The sequence below is a fragment of the Oncorhynchus masou genome, chromosome 24 (genome assembly GCF_036934945.1).
Source record: "Oncorhynchus masou masou isolate Uvic2021 chromosome 24, UVic_Omas_1.1, whole genome shotgun sequence".
In the NCBI taxonomy this organism is placed as follows: Eukaryota; Metazoa; Chordata; class Actinopteri; order Salmoniformes; family Salmonidae; genus Oncorhynchus; species Oncorhynchus masou.
The window spans coordinates 104,195,842-104,212,892 of NC_088235.1; the positions used below are offsets into that span (position 1 = coordinate 104,195,842).

Genomic DNA, 17,051 nt, shown 5'->3' on the forward strand with positions numbered 1-17,051 from the left:
GTGTGTTGGTCTATTTTTGGTTTGACCTCAGATAACACCGAAAACCTGTGTGTGTGTGTGTGTGTGTGTTTGTGTCAGAGGAGGCTGGTGGGAGGAGCTATACTGGCTCATTGTAATAGCATGGAATTAATGGAACGGAGTCAAAGCAAATCAAACACAAGGAAACCACGTTTGACGGTTCCATTTATTCCATTCCAGCTATTACAATGAGCCCGTTCTCCTATAGAATATCCCACCAGCCTCCACTGGTGTGTGTGTATTCAGTGAAAACCTGTATTCTGAGAGGCCCTTTTGTTTTCCCTAATGGCCTGGCAGGAAGCTGTTAGATCTGGTAAAGGTTATATGTATGATACATAATATCCTCTAAACGGGAGACGCAGGTAGATCAATATTACTATAGGTCACATGTCTAAGCAGGGGGAAATCAATGCTGCTATTATGGCTCTCGTATTGGGTGGAGAACGGCAAGGTGGACGATTTCTCTCTGGCTTGCCGTGTGGACGGGAGTGTGTGTGTGTGTGTGTGGGGGGGGGGTATATATGTGTGTGTGTGTGTGTGTGTATGTGTGTGTGTGTGTGTGTGTGTCTATATGTGTGTGTGTGTGTGTGTGTGAGACATATAATGTGTGTGAGCAACCCCTTGACAGCCTTCTCACTACACACAGACAGACAGACGGACAGACAGACAGATGACGTTTCAATCTCAGCCGTTCAGAGAGACAAAACTACCCTACTTATGAGCTGTTGTAGAAACCTACTTTTCCACTCACACAGCGTCAGGGAGGTTTGATCAAGGAAACGACAGTCTCACCCAGCGTCAGGGAGGAAACGACAGTCTCACACAGTGTCAGGGAGGAAACGACAGTCTCACACAGTGTCAGGGAGGAAACGACAGTCTCACACAGTGTCAGGGAGGAAACGACAGTCTCACAGTGTCAGGGAGGAAACGACAGTCTCACACAGTGTCAGGGAGGAAACGACAGTCTCACACAGCGTCAGGGAGGAAACGACAGTCTCACACAGTGTCAGGGAGGAAACGACAGTCTCACACAGCTTCAGGGAGGAAACGACAGTCTCACACAGTGTCAGGGAGGAAACGACAGTCTCACACAGCGTCAGGGAGGAAACGACAGTCTCACACAGCGTCAGGGAGGAAACGACAGTCTCACACAGCGTCAGGGAGGAAACGACAGTCTCACACAGCGTCAGGGAGGAAACGACAGTCTCACACAGCGTCAGGGAGGAAACGACAGTCTCACACAGCGTCAGGGAGGAAACGACAGTCTCACACAGCGCCAGGGATAATTGATCAAGGGAAAGTCAGTGGAGGAAACAACTCTGAAGTCTGAAGGTTCTACACATCAACACACACCAACACTGGCAGCTGGGACTCAGAGCTAAAAATACCATGTCTGCTATTTGTACCAACACCTTCATCTCCTTAAACTATGTTTCTTCTCTCCACAAGCCGAAACAAATGATCATGAGGAACATATATCTATCATCTCTTCACTCACACTTTCATTACATTTAGTCAGTCTGATTATCTCTCAAAGGAGGATCTAACCATTATTCTATTTCTCTCAAATCAAATCAAATCAAATCAAATTTTATTTGTCACATACACATGGTTAGCAGATGTTAATGCGAGTGTAGCAAAATGCTTGTGCTTCTAGTTCCGACAATGCAGTAATAACCAACAAGTAATCTAACTAACAATTCCTAAACTACTGTCTTATACACAGTGTAAGGAGATAAAGAATATGTACATAAGGATATATGAATGAGTGATGGTACAGAGCAGCATAGGCAAGATACAGTAGATGGTATCGAGTACAGTATATACATATGAGATGAGTATGTAAACAAAGTGGCATAGTTAAAGTGGCTAGTGATACATGTATTACATAAGGATGCAGTCGATGATATAGAGTACAGTAAATACGTATGCATATGAGATGAATAATGTAGGGTAAGTAACATTATATAAGGTAGCATTGTTTAAAGTGGCTAGTGATATATTTCTCTCTGTGTATTTCTCTCTCTCTCTCTCTGTATTTCTCTCTCTCTCTGTATTTCTCTCTCTCTTCTGTATTTCTCTCTCTCTGTATTTCTCTCTCTCTTCTGTATTTCTCTCTCTCTGTATTTCTCTCCCTCTCTCTGTCTCTCTCTGTATTTCTCTCTCTCTCTCTGTATTTCTCTCTCTCTGTATTTCTCTCTCTCTGTCAGGATTTGGCCAGGGTTGTTCCGGGTTTTGGTCAGTAGATGCCCCCATTGTGCTTTTTGTCCCTATGTTTTTCCCTTGATCCCCATTATTATTTGCACCTGTGTCTCGTTTACCCTGATTGTATTTAAACCCTTTGTTTCCCTCAGTTCTGTGCTCTGTGTTTGTATGTTAGCACCCTGCCCTAGTGTTCTGTGTGCTCTTGTCGATTCCGGGTGACGTTCTTGTGGTATTCTGTTTTTTGTTTTTGTTTATTTTTGGTGAGTTTCTTTTGAGGTCTTTTTGTGTTTTTCCTACCAACTTTTGGATTTGCCATTTTTTGTATTTTAAGATTTTTTCTTTATTAAATACACCGTCTTAAGTACTGCTGTGTCTGCCTCATCTTCTGGGTTCTGCTGTCTATTCGTGGCTCAGTTGGTTAAGTGACTGTTTCTCACTCCGGAGACCCAGGTTCGAAACCGGGTCCTGACACTCTCTCTGTATTTCTCTCTCTCTGTATTTCTCTATCTCTCTGTATTTCTCTCCCTCTCTGCATTTTCTCTCTCTGTATTTCTCTCTCTCTGTATTTCTCTCTCTCTGTATTTCTCCCTCTGTATTTCTCTCCCTCTCTCTGTATTTTTCTCTCTCTCTCTGTATTTCTATCCCTCTCTGTAGTTCTCTCCCTCTCTCTGTAGTTCTCTCCCTCTCTCTGTATTTTTTCTCTCTCTCTGTATTTCTCTCTTTCTCTGTATTTCTCTCCCTCTCTGTATTTCTCTCCCTCTCTCTGTATTTTTCTCTCTCTGTATTTCTCTCTCTCTCTGTATTTCTATACCTCTCTGTTTTTCTCTCTCTGTATTTCTCTCTCTCTCTCTCTGTATTTCTCTCCCTCTCTCTGTATTTCTCTCCCTCTCTCTGTATTTCTCTCCCTCTCTCTGTATTTCTCTCCCTCTCTCTGTATTTTTCTCTCTATTTTTCTCTCTCTCTGTATTTCTCTCTCTCTGTATTTCTCTCCCTCTCTCTGTATTTCTCTCTCTCTGTATTTCTCTCCCTCTCTCTGTATTTTTTCTCTCTCTGTATTTCTCTCCCTCTCTCTGTATTTTTCTCTCTCTGTATTTTTCTCTCTCTCTCTGTATTTTTCTCTCTCTCTCTGTATTTCTCTCTCTCTGTAGTTCTCTCCCTCTCTCTGTATTTCTCTCTCTCTGTATTTCTCTCCCTCTCTCTGTATTTTTTCTCTCTCTGTATTTCTCTCCCTCTCTCTGTATTTTTCTCTCTCTGTATTTCTCTCTCTGTATTTCTATCCCTCTCTGTTTTTCTCTCTGTATTTCTCTCTCTCTCTCTCTGTATTTCTCTCTCTCTCTGTATTCCCCCCACCCGCTTCAGTCTTACCTGCGGAACATTGGTTCTCATCCGCTCCGTTCTCACAGTCCCTTTCACCGTCACATCTCCATGACAACGAGACACACTTGCTGGTTGACCCCCCACAGTCAAACTTCTCAGGTGGGCACGTCTGTCGACCTATCAGTGGAGGGAGGGAGCGAGAGAGAGAGCGTGAGAGAGGAAACATCACAGTCAGTCAATGAAACAGTCAGATAACTCAGTTATCATGTTGCTCAAATCGATCCCGCCTCAAATGTCTGAGTAAGACAAAAAAACAGACACAGTCAGTTTGACACCAGGTCAAAAACACACGAACACACACACACACTCACACGCACACACACAGACTGTGAGCACACACACCGAGAGCACACACTCAAACACACACACACACACACCCACCCACGCACGCACACACACACACTGAGAGCACACACACACACCGAGAGCACACACTCAAACACACACACACTGAAACACACACACCGAGAGCACGCGCACACACACACACACACACACGCACACACGCACACACACTCCTCCCACCTACACGCCAATCATTTCCACTCTCTCTGTTAAAAACCTTGATCAGAGGTCCTCTACTCAGCTGGGCATTCGTTGCTCTTTAGCTGAATTAATACAGCAGCCTGACTTTGTAAGATATTAATATTTAATCAGCTCTGTTCTGATACGGTGAGACACAGAGGTAAAACACAGTGGCCAGCTAACAACCAGCAACTGCCTACTAGGCCTACAGCAAACAACACTGAAGGAGAGCCAGAGATCTCAGGAGAATCAGCTCTGCTTGTGTGAGACAATTTATTCAAACACCCCTGGCATTATAGTACACTGAGTGGGGGTCATGAGCAATTTGCAGATAGTAGCGTCCTGGGTTTCTCACCATGTGACATTGCATGAGTGAACGGCTGGGGATGAGAAGGGGATTTATAGGGTTAACACTGCAAGACCCTCTTCGTTAGCACCCACCCTGTCTACCTTGACAATGTGTGTTGGGGCCTGGTGGTCTACTGATGTCACATCCACAGCATGGACAGAGAGGGTAAGGAAGGGAGAGATGGGGGAAAGAACAAGAAACATTTAGAGAAAGGGTGAAGAGTGAACAGGGAGAGGCAAGGATAGAGAGTGTAGTAGGGGAGATGATGGTATGTGGTGGTGGGTGTGGTGGTGTTGGTGGTGGTGGTGGTGGGTGTGGTGGTGTTGGTGGTGGTGGGTGTGGTGGTTGTGGGTGGTGGGTGTGGTGAGTGTGGTGGTTGTGGGTGGTGGGTGGTGGGTGTGGTGGTTGTGGGTGGTGGGTGTGGTGGTGGCGGGTGTGGTGGTGGTTGTGGTGGTGTTGGTGGTGGGTGTGGTGTTGTTGGTGGTGGGTGTGCTGGTGTTGGGTGTGGTGGTGGTTGTGGGTGTGGTGGTGGGTATGGTGGTTGTGGGTGTGGTGGTGTTGGTGGTGGGTGTGGTGGTGTTGGTGGTGTTGGTGGTGGTGTTGGTGGTGGGTGTGCTGGTGGGTGTGCTGGTGTTGGGTGTGGTGGTGGTTGTGGGTGTGGTTGTGGGTGTGGTGGTGTTGGTGGTGGTGGTGGGTGTGGGTGTGGTGGTGTTGGTGGTGGGTGTGGTGGTGTTGGTGGTGGGTATGGTCGTTGTGGGTGTGGTGGTGTTAAGGGAATTTTTATCAATGATGACTAATTATGTATACATTTCAATCAGGACTGACTAGTCCAAATGCTATTATGTACTGTACATGTATGAATTTTCTCTCTTGCTCCCATTCCAAATTGTATATAATATAGTCAGGAGTTTAGAACAGTGCCTTGGTACAAATGAATGAACTATCTCCAGATGGCAGGGACGGACTATCTCCAGACTGTCTAGAATGCTATCTACACGGACTGACCTTGGCTTCAAGTGAGGAGGGAAGGCTCAAGAACTATAGGGCCTCTCTACCAGTGTCATGAAGAGATAGAACATTTAGAAAATGCTGACGTCCTTTTCAGTTTATAACCTGTGGAAAAATGTGTATGTACCAGTACTCTCTTGAATTAAACGCTGTTACCTGACTTTTAAGACCGGGGCTCTGTCCATTCGTATAAAATATATAGGGTCTTTTAGAATTTTAGAATTTAGAATTCCTTCAAAAGGTGGTGTTGGGTGTGGTGGTGGTAGTAGGTGCGGTGGTGTTGGGTGTGGTGGTTTTGGGTGTGGTGGTGTTGGTGGTGGGTGTGGTGGTGAGTGTGCTGGTGTTGGGTGTGGTGGTGGTTATGGTGGTGGGTGTGGTGGTTTTGGGTGTGGTGGTGTTGGTGTTGGTGGTGGGTGTGGTTGTGGGTGTGGTGGTGTTGGTGGTGGGTGTGGTGGTGTTGGTGGTGGGTATGGTGGTTGTGGGTATGGTGGTTGTGGGTGTGGTGGTGGTAGGGGGTGTGGTGGTTGTGGGTATGGTGGTTGTGGGTGTGGTGGTTGTGGGTATGGTGGTTGTGGGTGTGGTGGTTGTGGGTATGGTGGTTGTGGGTGTGGTGGTTGTGGGTATGGTGGTTGTGGGTGTGGTGGTTGTGGGTATGGTGGTTGTGGGTGTGGTGGTTGTGGGTATGGTGGTGGTGGGTGTGGTGGTGTTTTGTTATTTGACCCACGTTCTCAGACTAAGCATCTATTATGAGTGGGGTAGAAGGGCGGAGTACGCGCTTGTATGCTAATGCACTTTGATTAACTGCCTCCCTAATTCCCTTTCACAGGAAAGGGAGGAGAGCAGAGTTGCATATCATAGATGGCCCAGCATCCACACACACACGCCCACGCCCACGCACACACACACACACACACACACACACACACACACACACACACACACACACCCTATGTCCATCTGTTGCTCTGGGCCGCAGCTAAAATTCCCTCCCTAGTGATTGATTCAGATAGCTCATAAGCCAATGGGTTAATGTAAAGATCATACATTTGCTGTTTGGCGTCTGTGTGTATGTATGAGGACAGAGAAGGAGAGTAGAGGACGGTGGTATGAGGAATGAAGTCACTGTCACACCACACTGTATGGATGTCATCACAGAGGGAGAGGGTGGACTCAATGGTTCTGTGATTATGGTGGGATGGATGATGATGGAGTCTAACATGGGGAGCAGCGCTGCCTGGTATCATGCCACACACACACACACACACACACACACACACACACACACACACACACACACACACACACACACACACACACACACACACACACACACACACACACACACACACACACACACACACACACACACACACACTCCCTCAGGGCAGGAGGAGGAAAGGAGGCATGGCTACAACAAATAGCGGTATGTTTTATGTTGTAAAACAAGGCAATATAGCTAAGTGAAGAATCCATTCAATATTGTTTTCTTTCCTACAGGGCGCAATAACCAGGAACAACAGACTACCTCACAGTCATTGAAAAGCAGAATATCTTCATTATTCTAAATTGCCTCAGAAATAGCCTCCATTCAATTAGGTTTACTGACCAGTCACCCTGTATAAAACAGTGAATATCACTATCATGACTAGAACAGGCTCAGTGAGAGTGGAAAGTATAATGGGAAGTTGTTTATTTGATAGCGAGAGATACTGTTGCTACTACACTGTTAATGTTTTAATGCTGCGACGGATAATCAATTAGGCCTAGGATAATGTGTGGGTTATAAACAGGTGATAGTCTGTGAATTAGGATAGTTAAACAGAAGTTTCAGCCTCAGGGGTGAGGCGTGATGGCATGATAAACACAGTGGCTGAAGTGGCAGTATGTGCACTGTAAACTTTTATCACATAGATAGCAGTAAAACTAAGACCTGTACACGTCAATCAATCAAACACTGCAGCCCTGCCTCTTCCTGGGTCCGAAATGGCACAATCAAATCAAACGGATTCATCACTTACACAGTTTACACCAGGTACACAAGGTGCATCAAAATGGTTATGTGCGAGCTCACTCAACAATGTAGTACATTAATCAATAATCAATAACAACAATGAAGCCTAGGGTTCTGGTCAAAAGTAGTGCACTACATAGGGAATAGGGTGTGATTTGAGATGCAATCTCTCTCTGCTACGACGGAATCTCTACACACTGATCGACGGAACGATCCAGTGAGATACCTTAAAGTCTGAAAAGCCCTGGGGAAGACATGAAAGGAGAGGAAAGGAAAGAGAGGGAGAGAGAGAAAGAAAAAACAGGTGAGAGAAACAGGACATGGAGAGAGGGACAGAGAAAGAGTTTAAAAAAAAGAATAGATGAAGAAAAAGGGCGAGGGAACACTATGTAAGAAAAAAGGACGGAAAGAGAACATGGAAGTAGATGAAAACACAGGGACAGAGAGAGAGAGAAAACAATATAATGGGAGTCTGTGGTCGGAAGACCAGAAGAGATGGTGTCTGGAGGGGGTAATATGTGTACCGTCTACCCCCTGCCTGCCCTTCCTCCCTGCTGTGTGGGCCTAAACTCCCCTGCATCTCTCCCACACCCTGACTGGTTGGCTGAGTGAGATTTACTGCTTCATTAGCCTACGTTAACACAAACACACCCCACACCATGAATTATACATACACCGTCACAACAGATGGATGGATGAATTGTACATACACCGTCACAACAGAAGGATGGATGGATGAATTATACATACACCGTCACAACAGATGGATGGATGGATGAATTATACATACACCGTCACAACAGATGGATGGATGGATGAATTATACATACACCGTCACAACAGATGGATGGATGGATGAATGAATTATACATACACCGTCACAACAGATGGATGGATGGATGGATGAATTATACATACACCGTCACAACAGATGGATGGATGGATGAATTATACATACACCGTCACAACAGATGGATGGATGGATGGATGAATTATACATACACCGTCACAACAGATGGATGGATGAATTATACATACACCGTCACAACAGATGGATGGATGAATTATACATACACCGTCACAACAGATGGATGGATGAATTATACATACACCGTCACAACAGATGGATGGATGGATGAATTATACATACACCGTCACAACAGATGGATGGATGGATGAATTATACATACACCGTCACAACAGATGGATGGATGGATGAATTATACATACACCGTCACAACAGATGGATGGATGGATGAATTATACATACACCGTCACAACAGATGGATAGATGGATGGATGAATTATACATACACCGTCACAACAGATGGATGGATGGATGTATTATACATACACCGTCACAACAGAAGGATGGATGGATGAATTATACATACACCGTCATAACAGATGGATGGATGAATTATACATACACCGTCACAACAGATGGATGGATGGATGAATTATACATACACCGTCACAACAGAAGGATGGATGGATTAATTATACATACACCGTCACAACAGATGGATGGATGAATTATACATACACCGTCACAACAGATGGATAGATGGATGGATGAATTATACATACACCGTCACAACAGATGGATGGATGGATGGATGGATGAATTATACATACACCGTCACAACAGATGGATGGATGATTTATACACTATGTAAGCGTGGGGGTCGTGGGGTGAGACAGGGATGCAGCTTAAGCCCCACCCACTTCAACATATATATCAACGAATTGGCGCGGGCACTAGAAAAGTCTGCAGCACCCGGCCTCACACTACTAGAATCCGAAGTCAAATGTCTACTGTTTGCTGATGATCTGGTGCTTCTGTCACCAACTAAGGAGGGCCTACAGCAGCACCTAGATCTTCTGCACAGATTCTGTCAGACCTGGGCCCTGACAGTAAATCTCAGTAAGACCAAAATAATGGTGTTCCAAAAAAAGTCCAGTCGCCAGGACCACAAATACAAATTCCATCTAGACACTGTTGCCCTAGAGCACACAAAAAACTATACATACCTTGGCCTAAACATCAGCGCCACAGGTAACTTCCACATAGCTGTGAACGATCTGAGAGACAAGGCAAGAAGGGCATTCTATGCCATCAAAAGGAACATAAATTTCAACATACCAATTAGGATCTGGCTAAAAATACTTGACGTGGAACACCAAACTAATGCATGCAGAGCAGAATTAGGCCGATACCCATTAATTATCAGAATCCAGAAAAGAGCTGTTAAATTCTACAACCACCTAAAAGGAAGCGATTCCCAAACCTTCCATAACAAAGCCATCACCTACAGAGAGATGAACCTGGAGAAGAGTCCCCTAAGCAAGCTGGTCCTGGGGCTCTGTTCACAAACACAAACACACCCTACAGAGCCCCAGGACAGCAGCACAATTAGACCCAACCAAATCACGAGAAAACAAAAAGATAATTACTTGACACATTGGAAAGAATTAACAAAAAAACAGAGCAAACTAGAATGCTATTTGGCCCTAAACAGAGAGTACACAGCGGCAGAATACCTGACCACTGTGACTGACCCAAACTTAAGGAAAGTTTTGACTACGTACAGACTTAGTGAGCATAGCCTTGCTATTGAGAAAGGCCGCCGTAGGCAGACCTGGCTCTCAAGAGAAAGGCTATGTGCACACTGCCCACAAAATGAGGTGGAAACTGAGCTGCACTTCCTAACCTCCTGTCCAACGTATGACCATATTAGAGATACATATTTCCCTCAGATTACACAGATCCACAAAGAATTCGAAAACAAATCCAATTTTGATAAACTCCCATATCTAGTGGGTGAAATTCCACAGTGTGCCATCACAGCAGCAAAATTTGTGACCTGTTGCCACAAGAAAAGGGCAACCAGTGAAGAACACACACCATTGTAAATACAACACTTATTTATGCTTATTTATTTCCCTTGTGTACTTTAACTATTTGTACATTGTTACAACACTGTATATATATAATATGACATTTGTAATGTCTTTATTGTTTTGAAACTTCTGAATGTGTCATGTTTACTGTTCATTTTTATTGTTTATTTCACTTTTGTATATTATCTACCGCACTTGCTTTGGCAATGTTAACACATTTCCCCATGCCAATAAAGCCCCTCGAATTGAATTGAATTGAGAGAGAGAGAGAGAAAGAGAGAGAGAGAGAGAGAGAGAGAGAGAGCGACAAAGAGAGAGCGACAAAGAGAGAGGAGAGATAGGTACATAATGAAGGTGAGAGAGAGAGAGAGAGAGAGAGAGAGAGAGAGAGAGAAAGAGAGAGAGGCTGGAGGGAGAGAAGGAGACAGAGAGCGAGAGAGAGGAAGAGACAGGAAGAGAGAGAAGCTGGAGGGAGAGAAGAAGAGAGAGAGAGAAAGAGAGAGAGGGGAAGAGACAGGAAGAGAGAGAAGCTGGAGGGAGAGAAGAAGAGAAAGAGAGAGAGAGAGGAAGAGACAGGAAGAGAGAGAAGCTGGAGGGAGAGAAGAGAGAGAGAGGAAGAGACAGGAAGAGAGAGAAGCTGGAGGGAGAGAAGAAGAGAGAGAGCGAGAGAGAGGAAGAGACAGGAAGAGAGAGAAGCTGGAGGGAGAGAAGAAGAGAGAGAGCGAGAGAGAGGAAGAGACAGGAAGAGAGAGAAGCTGGAGGGAGAGAAGAAGAGAGAGAGAGCGAGAGAGAGGAGATAGGTTAATAATGACAGGAAGAGAGAGAAGCTGGAGTGAGAGAAGAAGAGAGAGAGCGAGAGAGAGGAAGAGACAGGAAGAGAGAGAAGCTGGAGGGAGAGAAGAAGAGAGAGAGAGAGAGAGGAAGAGACAGGAAGAGAGAGAAGCTGGAGGGAGAGAAGAAGAGAGAGAGAGAGAGGAAGAGACAGGAAGAGAGAGAAGCTGGAGGGAGAGAAGAAGAGAGAGAGAGAGAGAGAGAGGAAGAGACAGGAAGAGAGAGAAGCTGGAGGGAGAGAAGAAGAGAGAGAGAGAGGAAGAGACAGGAAGAGAGAGAAGCTGGAGGGAGAGAAGAAGAGAGAGAGCGACAAAGAGAGAGGAGAGATAGGTACATAATGAAGGTGAGAGAGAGAGAGAGAGAGAGAGAGAGAGAGAGAGCGAGAGAGAGAGAAAGAGAGAGAGAGGCTGGAGGGAGAGAAGGGGACAGAGAGCGAGAGAGAGATAGAGACAGGAAGAGAGAGAAGCTGGAGGGAGAGAAGAAGAGAGAGAGAGCGAGAGAGAGGAGATAGGTTAATAATGACAGGAAGAGAGAGAAGCTGGAGTGAGAGAAGAAGAGAGAGAGCGAGAGAGAGGAAGAGACAGGAAGAGAGAGAAGCTGGAGGGAGAGAAGAAGAGAGAGAGAGAGAGAGAGAGAGAGAGGAAGAGACAGGAAGAGAGAGAAGCTGGAGGGAGAGAAGAAGAGAGAGAGAGAGAGAGAGGAAGAGACAGGAAGAGAGAGAAGCTGGAGGGAGAGAAGAAGAGAGAGAGAGAGGAAGAGACAGGAAGAGAGAGAAGCTGGAGGGAGAGAAGAGAGAGAGCGAGAGAGAGGAAGAGACAGGAAGAGAGAGAAGCTGGAGGGAGAGAAGAAGAGAGAGAGCGAGAGAGAGGAAGAGACAGGAAGAGAGAGAAGCTGGAGGGAGAGAAGAAGAGAGAGAAAGGGAAAAGAGGGAAAGAAAAAGAAGGAGGGGATGGAGGTTGGTTGTATGGGGTCAGACCCTGCGGGGTCACAGACTGAGGAATATCAATGAGACTAGCAGAGGTTTGACTCAGAGGAAACTGGGCTGCTAGTCACCTGAGGGCTGACGAATGAACAATACACACACCAACACAGATGCCTGCTTCCTACATACAAGCACACAAACCGCCAGACAAGCATTCCCCTGTGGCCTCTTTGACCTACTCCCCCCTTGACACACATTGAAATATAGGGCACACACACACACACACGACAGGAATCCTATAATTTACGGATCAATAGGCTCAAACATGATTTAATTAAACATTCCCCCAGATTTACTGCTAACCTCATACACACACACACACATGCACACGCACACACACTGCACAATGGTGTACTGCAAACCTCCAAAGGTTTGTCCTAATCCCCCAGTGATAGAAAAGATTACTCTGATGTTTACACTTTAAGGATACTATGAATATATTACTCTAATTGTAACACTTTAAGGATAATATGAATATATTACTCTGATGTTTACACTTTAAGGACACTATGAATATATTACTCTGATGTTTACACTTTAAGGATACTATAAATATATTACTCTGATGTTTACACTTTAAGGATACTATGAATATATTACTCTGATGTTTACACTTTATGGATACTATGAATATATTACTCTGATGTTTACACTTTAAGGATACTATGAATATATTACTCTGATGTTTACACTTTAAGGATACTATGAATATATTACTCTGATGTTTACACTTTAAGGACACTATGAATATATTACTCTGATATTTACACTTTAAGGACACTATGAATATATTACTCTGATTGTCACGCCTTGGTCTTAGTATTTTGTGTTTTTAGTTAATTAGTTGGTCAGGCCAGGGTGTGACATGGGTTTATGTTATTGTGTTGTCGTATTGGTTTTTTTTGTAGGCATTTGGATTGTCGTTGATTAGGGGTGTGTTTAGTTTAGGTTTGGCTGCCTGAGGCAGTTCTCAATCAGAGTCAGGTGATTCTTGTTGTCTCTGATGGGGAACCATATTTAGGTAGCCTGGGTTTCCCTGTGTATTTCGTGGGTGATTGTTCCTGTCTCTGTGTAGTTTCACCAGATAGGCTGTACTTAGGTTTCACGTTCCGTTTGTTGTTTTTTGTATTTATTAGTTATTTCATGTATCGTTCCGTTTTTCTTCATTAAAAAACATGAGTAACCAACACGCTGCATTTCGGTCCGACTTTCTTGCGACAAACGAAGAACGCTGTTACAGAATCACCCACCACACACGGACTGAGCAGCGTGTTAACAGGCAGGAGCCACAGGAGAGGCAACAGAAGCAGCTTCAGTGGGAGAGGCTACACCACTTGGAGAATTGGACATGGGAGGAAGAACTGGACGGAAAAGGACCCTGGGCTCAGCCTGGTGAATATCGCCGCCCCAAGGAGGAACTAGATGCGGCTAAAGCGGAGAGGCGCTGGTATGAGGAGGCAGCACGGCGACGTGGATGGAAGCCCGGGAATCAGTCCCAAAAATTTATTGGGGGGGGGCTTTCAGTGAGTATGGCTACGCCAGGTAGGAGACCTGCGCAAACTCCCTGTGCTTACCGGGGGCTAGAGAGACCGGGCAGGCACCGTGTTATGCAGTGGTGTGCACGGTGTCCCCAGTGCGGGTGCATAGCCCGGTGCGGTATATTTCAGCTCCGCGTATCGGCCGGGCTAGATTGAGCGTCGAGCCAAATGCCATGAAGCCGGCTCTACGCATCTGGTCCCCAGTGCGTCTCCTTGGGCCGGCTTACATGGCACCAGCCTTGCGCTCGGTGTCTCCGGTTCGCCTACATAGCCCAGTGCGGGCTATTCCACCTCGCCGCACTGGCAGGGCAACCGAGAGTATTCAACCGGGTAAGGTTGGGCAGGCTCGGTGCTCAAGAGCTCCAGTGTGCCTGCACGGTCCGGTCTATCCAGTACCACCTCCACACCCCAGCCCTCCGGTAGCAGCTCCTCGCACCAGGCTTCCTGTGCGTGTCTTCGGCCCAATACCACCAGTGCCAGCACCACGCATCAGGCCTACAGTGCGCCTCGCCTCTCCTGCGCTGTCGGAGCCTTTCTTCTCTCCTGCGCTGTCCGAGTCTCCCGCCTGTTCAGTGCTTCTAGAGCCTTCCTCCTCTACAGCGCTGCTGGAGTCTCCTGTCTGTTCAGCGCTATCAGAGCCTTTCTCCTCTCCAGCGCTGTCGGAGTCTCCCGCCTGTTCAGTGCTATCAGAGCCTTCCTCCTCTACAGCGCTGCCGGAGCCTCCTGCCTGTTCAGAGCAGCCTGAGCTGCCAGTCTGCATGGAGCAGCCAGAGCTGCCAGTCTGCATGGAGCAGCTAGAGATGCCAGTCTGCATGGAGCAGCCAGAGCTGCCAGTCTGCATGGAGCAGCCAGAGCTGCCAGTCTGCATGGAGCTGCCAGTCTGCAAGGAGCTGCCAGTCTGCATGGAGTTGCCAGTCTGCATCGAGTTGCCAGTCGGCAAGGAGCTGCCAAAGTTGTTAGTCTGCATGGAACAGTCAGAGCTGTCAGTCTGCAAGAAGCCGCCAGAGCTGCCAATCTGCATGGAGCAGCCAGAGCCGCCAGTCAGCATGGAGCAGCCAGAGCCGTAGTCAGCATGAAGCAGCCAGAGCCGTCAGTCTGCCAGGATCCGCCAGTCAGCCAGACTCTTCCAGATCTGCCAGTCAACCAGACTCTTCCAGATCTGCCAGTCGGCCAGACTCTTCCAGATCTGTCAGTCGGCCAGACTCTTCCAGATCTGCCAGTCGGCCAGACTCTTCCAGATCTGCCAGTCGGCCAGACTCTTCCAGATCTGCCAGTCGGCCAGACTCTTCCAGATCTGCCAGTCGGCCAGACTCTTCCAGATCTGCCAGTTGGCCAGACTCTTCCAGATCTGCCAGTCGTCCAGACTCTTCCAGATCCGCCAGTCGGCCAGACTCTTCCAGATCTGCCAGTCGACCAGACTCTTCCAGATCCGCCAGTCGACCAGACTCTTCCAGATCCGCGAGTCGACCAGACTCTTCCAGATCCGCGAGTCGACCAGACTCTTCCAGATCCGCCAGTCAGCCAGGATCTACCAGAACTGCAAGCCAGCCAGGATCTGCCGGATTCAACTGCCTGGCTGGGCCTTTCAGTGCTGGGCTTCCTCTCAGTGCTGGGCTTCCTCTGTTCCAAGCTGCCCCTCTGTCCCGAGCTGCCCCTCTGTCCCGAGCTACCCCTCTGTCTCGAGCTGCCCTTCTGTCCCGAGCTACCCCTCAGTCCAGTGGGGTTCTGGGTGAGGACTACTAGGCCATGGTCGGCGGCGAGGGTGGATTATCCCAGGACGCGTTTGGAAGGAACTATGACATTAATGGAGTGGGGTCCACGTCCCGAGCCGGAACCGCCACCATGGACAGACGCCCACCCGGACCCTCCCTATGGTTTTGAGGTGCGTCTGGGAGTCCGCACCTTAGGGGGGGTTCTGTCACGCCTTGGTCTTAGTATTTTGTGTTTTTAGTTAATTAGTTGGTCAGGCCAGAGTGTGACATGGGTTTATGTTATTGTGTTGTCGTATTGTTTTTTTTGTAGGCATTTGGATTGTGGTTGATTAGGGGTGTGTTTAGTTTAGGTTTGGCTGCCTGAGGCGGTTCTCAATCAGAGTCAGGTGATTCTTGTTGTCTCTGATGGGGAACCGTATTTAGGTAGCCTGGGTTTCACTGTGTATTTCGTGGGTGATTGTTCCTGTCTCTGTGTAGTTTCACCAGATAGGCTGTACTTAGGTTTCACGTTCCGTTTGTTGTTTTTTTGTATTTATTAGTTATTTCATGTATCGTTCCGTTTTTCTTCATTAAAAAACATGAGTAACCAACACGCTGCATTTCGGTCCGACTTTCTTGCGACAAACGAAGAACGCCGTTACACTGATGTTTACACTTTAAGGATACTATGAATATATTACTCTAATTTTAACACTTTAAGGATACTATGAATATATTACTCTAATTGTAACACTTTAAGGATACTATGAATATATTACTCTGATGTTTACGCTTTAAGGACACTATGAATATATTACTCTGATGTTTACACTTTAAGGACACTATGAATATATTACTCTAATTTTAACACTTTAAGGATACTATGAATATATTACTCTAATTTTAACACTTTAAGGATACTATGAATATATTACTCTGATGTTTACATTTTAAGGACACTATGAATATATTACTCTAATTTTAACACTTTAAGGATACTATGAATATATTACTCTAATTTTAACACTTTAAGGATACTATGAATATATTACTCTGATGTTTACACTTTAAGGACACTATGAATATATTACTCTGATGTTTACATTTTAAGGATACTATGAATATATTACTCTGATTTGTGAGTTTGTGGTTTAATTTGACAAGTGGAATGCTTGCAGCAGTTAAATGATTAGCATATTTCTTCGAGACATCCTAAGACACTGCACCACACACAGTGTGATTGAAATGCTGTCCTGTGCTGGAATAACCTTTAACGGACATGGACAGAGACCAACACAAAGGACATGAAACAAGATAGAAACAGTAAGAGGTAGGGAATATACATACAGTATATACATTCATGATTCACGCAAGAGCATACTATATGAATCACCAATTATACGACCATGCAATGTTTTAAACGGTCTAATGGCTGTAGTAGTGTGCGTCCTAAATGGCACCATACTTCCTATATAGTGCACTACTTTTGACCAGAACCCCAGGCCGAAAGTAGTGCACTAAAAAGGGAATAGGGTGCCATTTCGGACGCGGTTGTAGAGTAGGTCATATTTCTATGGGAGATCCTCATTAACCTCCTTCACAGCGCTAGTCA

General features: G+C 46.0%; 1 protein-coding gene across 2 annotated transcripts in view; it reads right to left on the bottom strand.

The window, feature by feature from the left end:
* LOC135513176 (low-density lipoprotein receptor-related protein 8-like) overlaps positions 1-17,051 on the bottom strand; it is a 350,237-nt gene that overhangs the window by 147,541 nt on the left and 185,645 nt on the right. For both annotated transcript variants that reach the window (XM_064935966.1, XM_064935965.1), the window contains exon 4: positions 3,589-3,717. In XM_064935966.1, the coding sequence (XP_064792038.1) occupies positions 3,589-3,717 (129 nt within the window). The remainder of the gene's footprint in view (positions 1-3,588; positions 3,718-17,051) is intronic.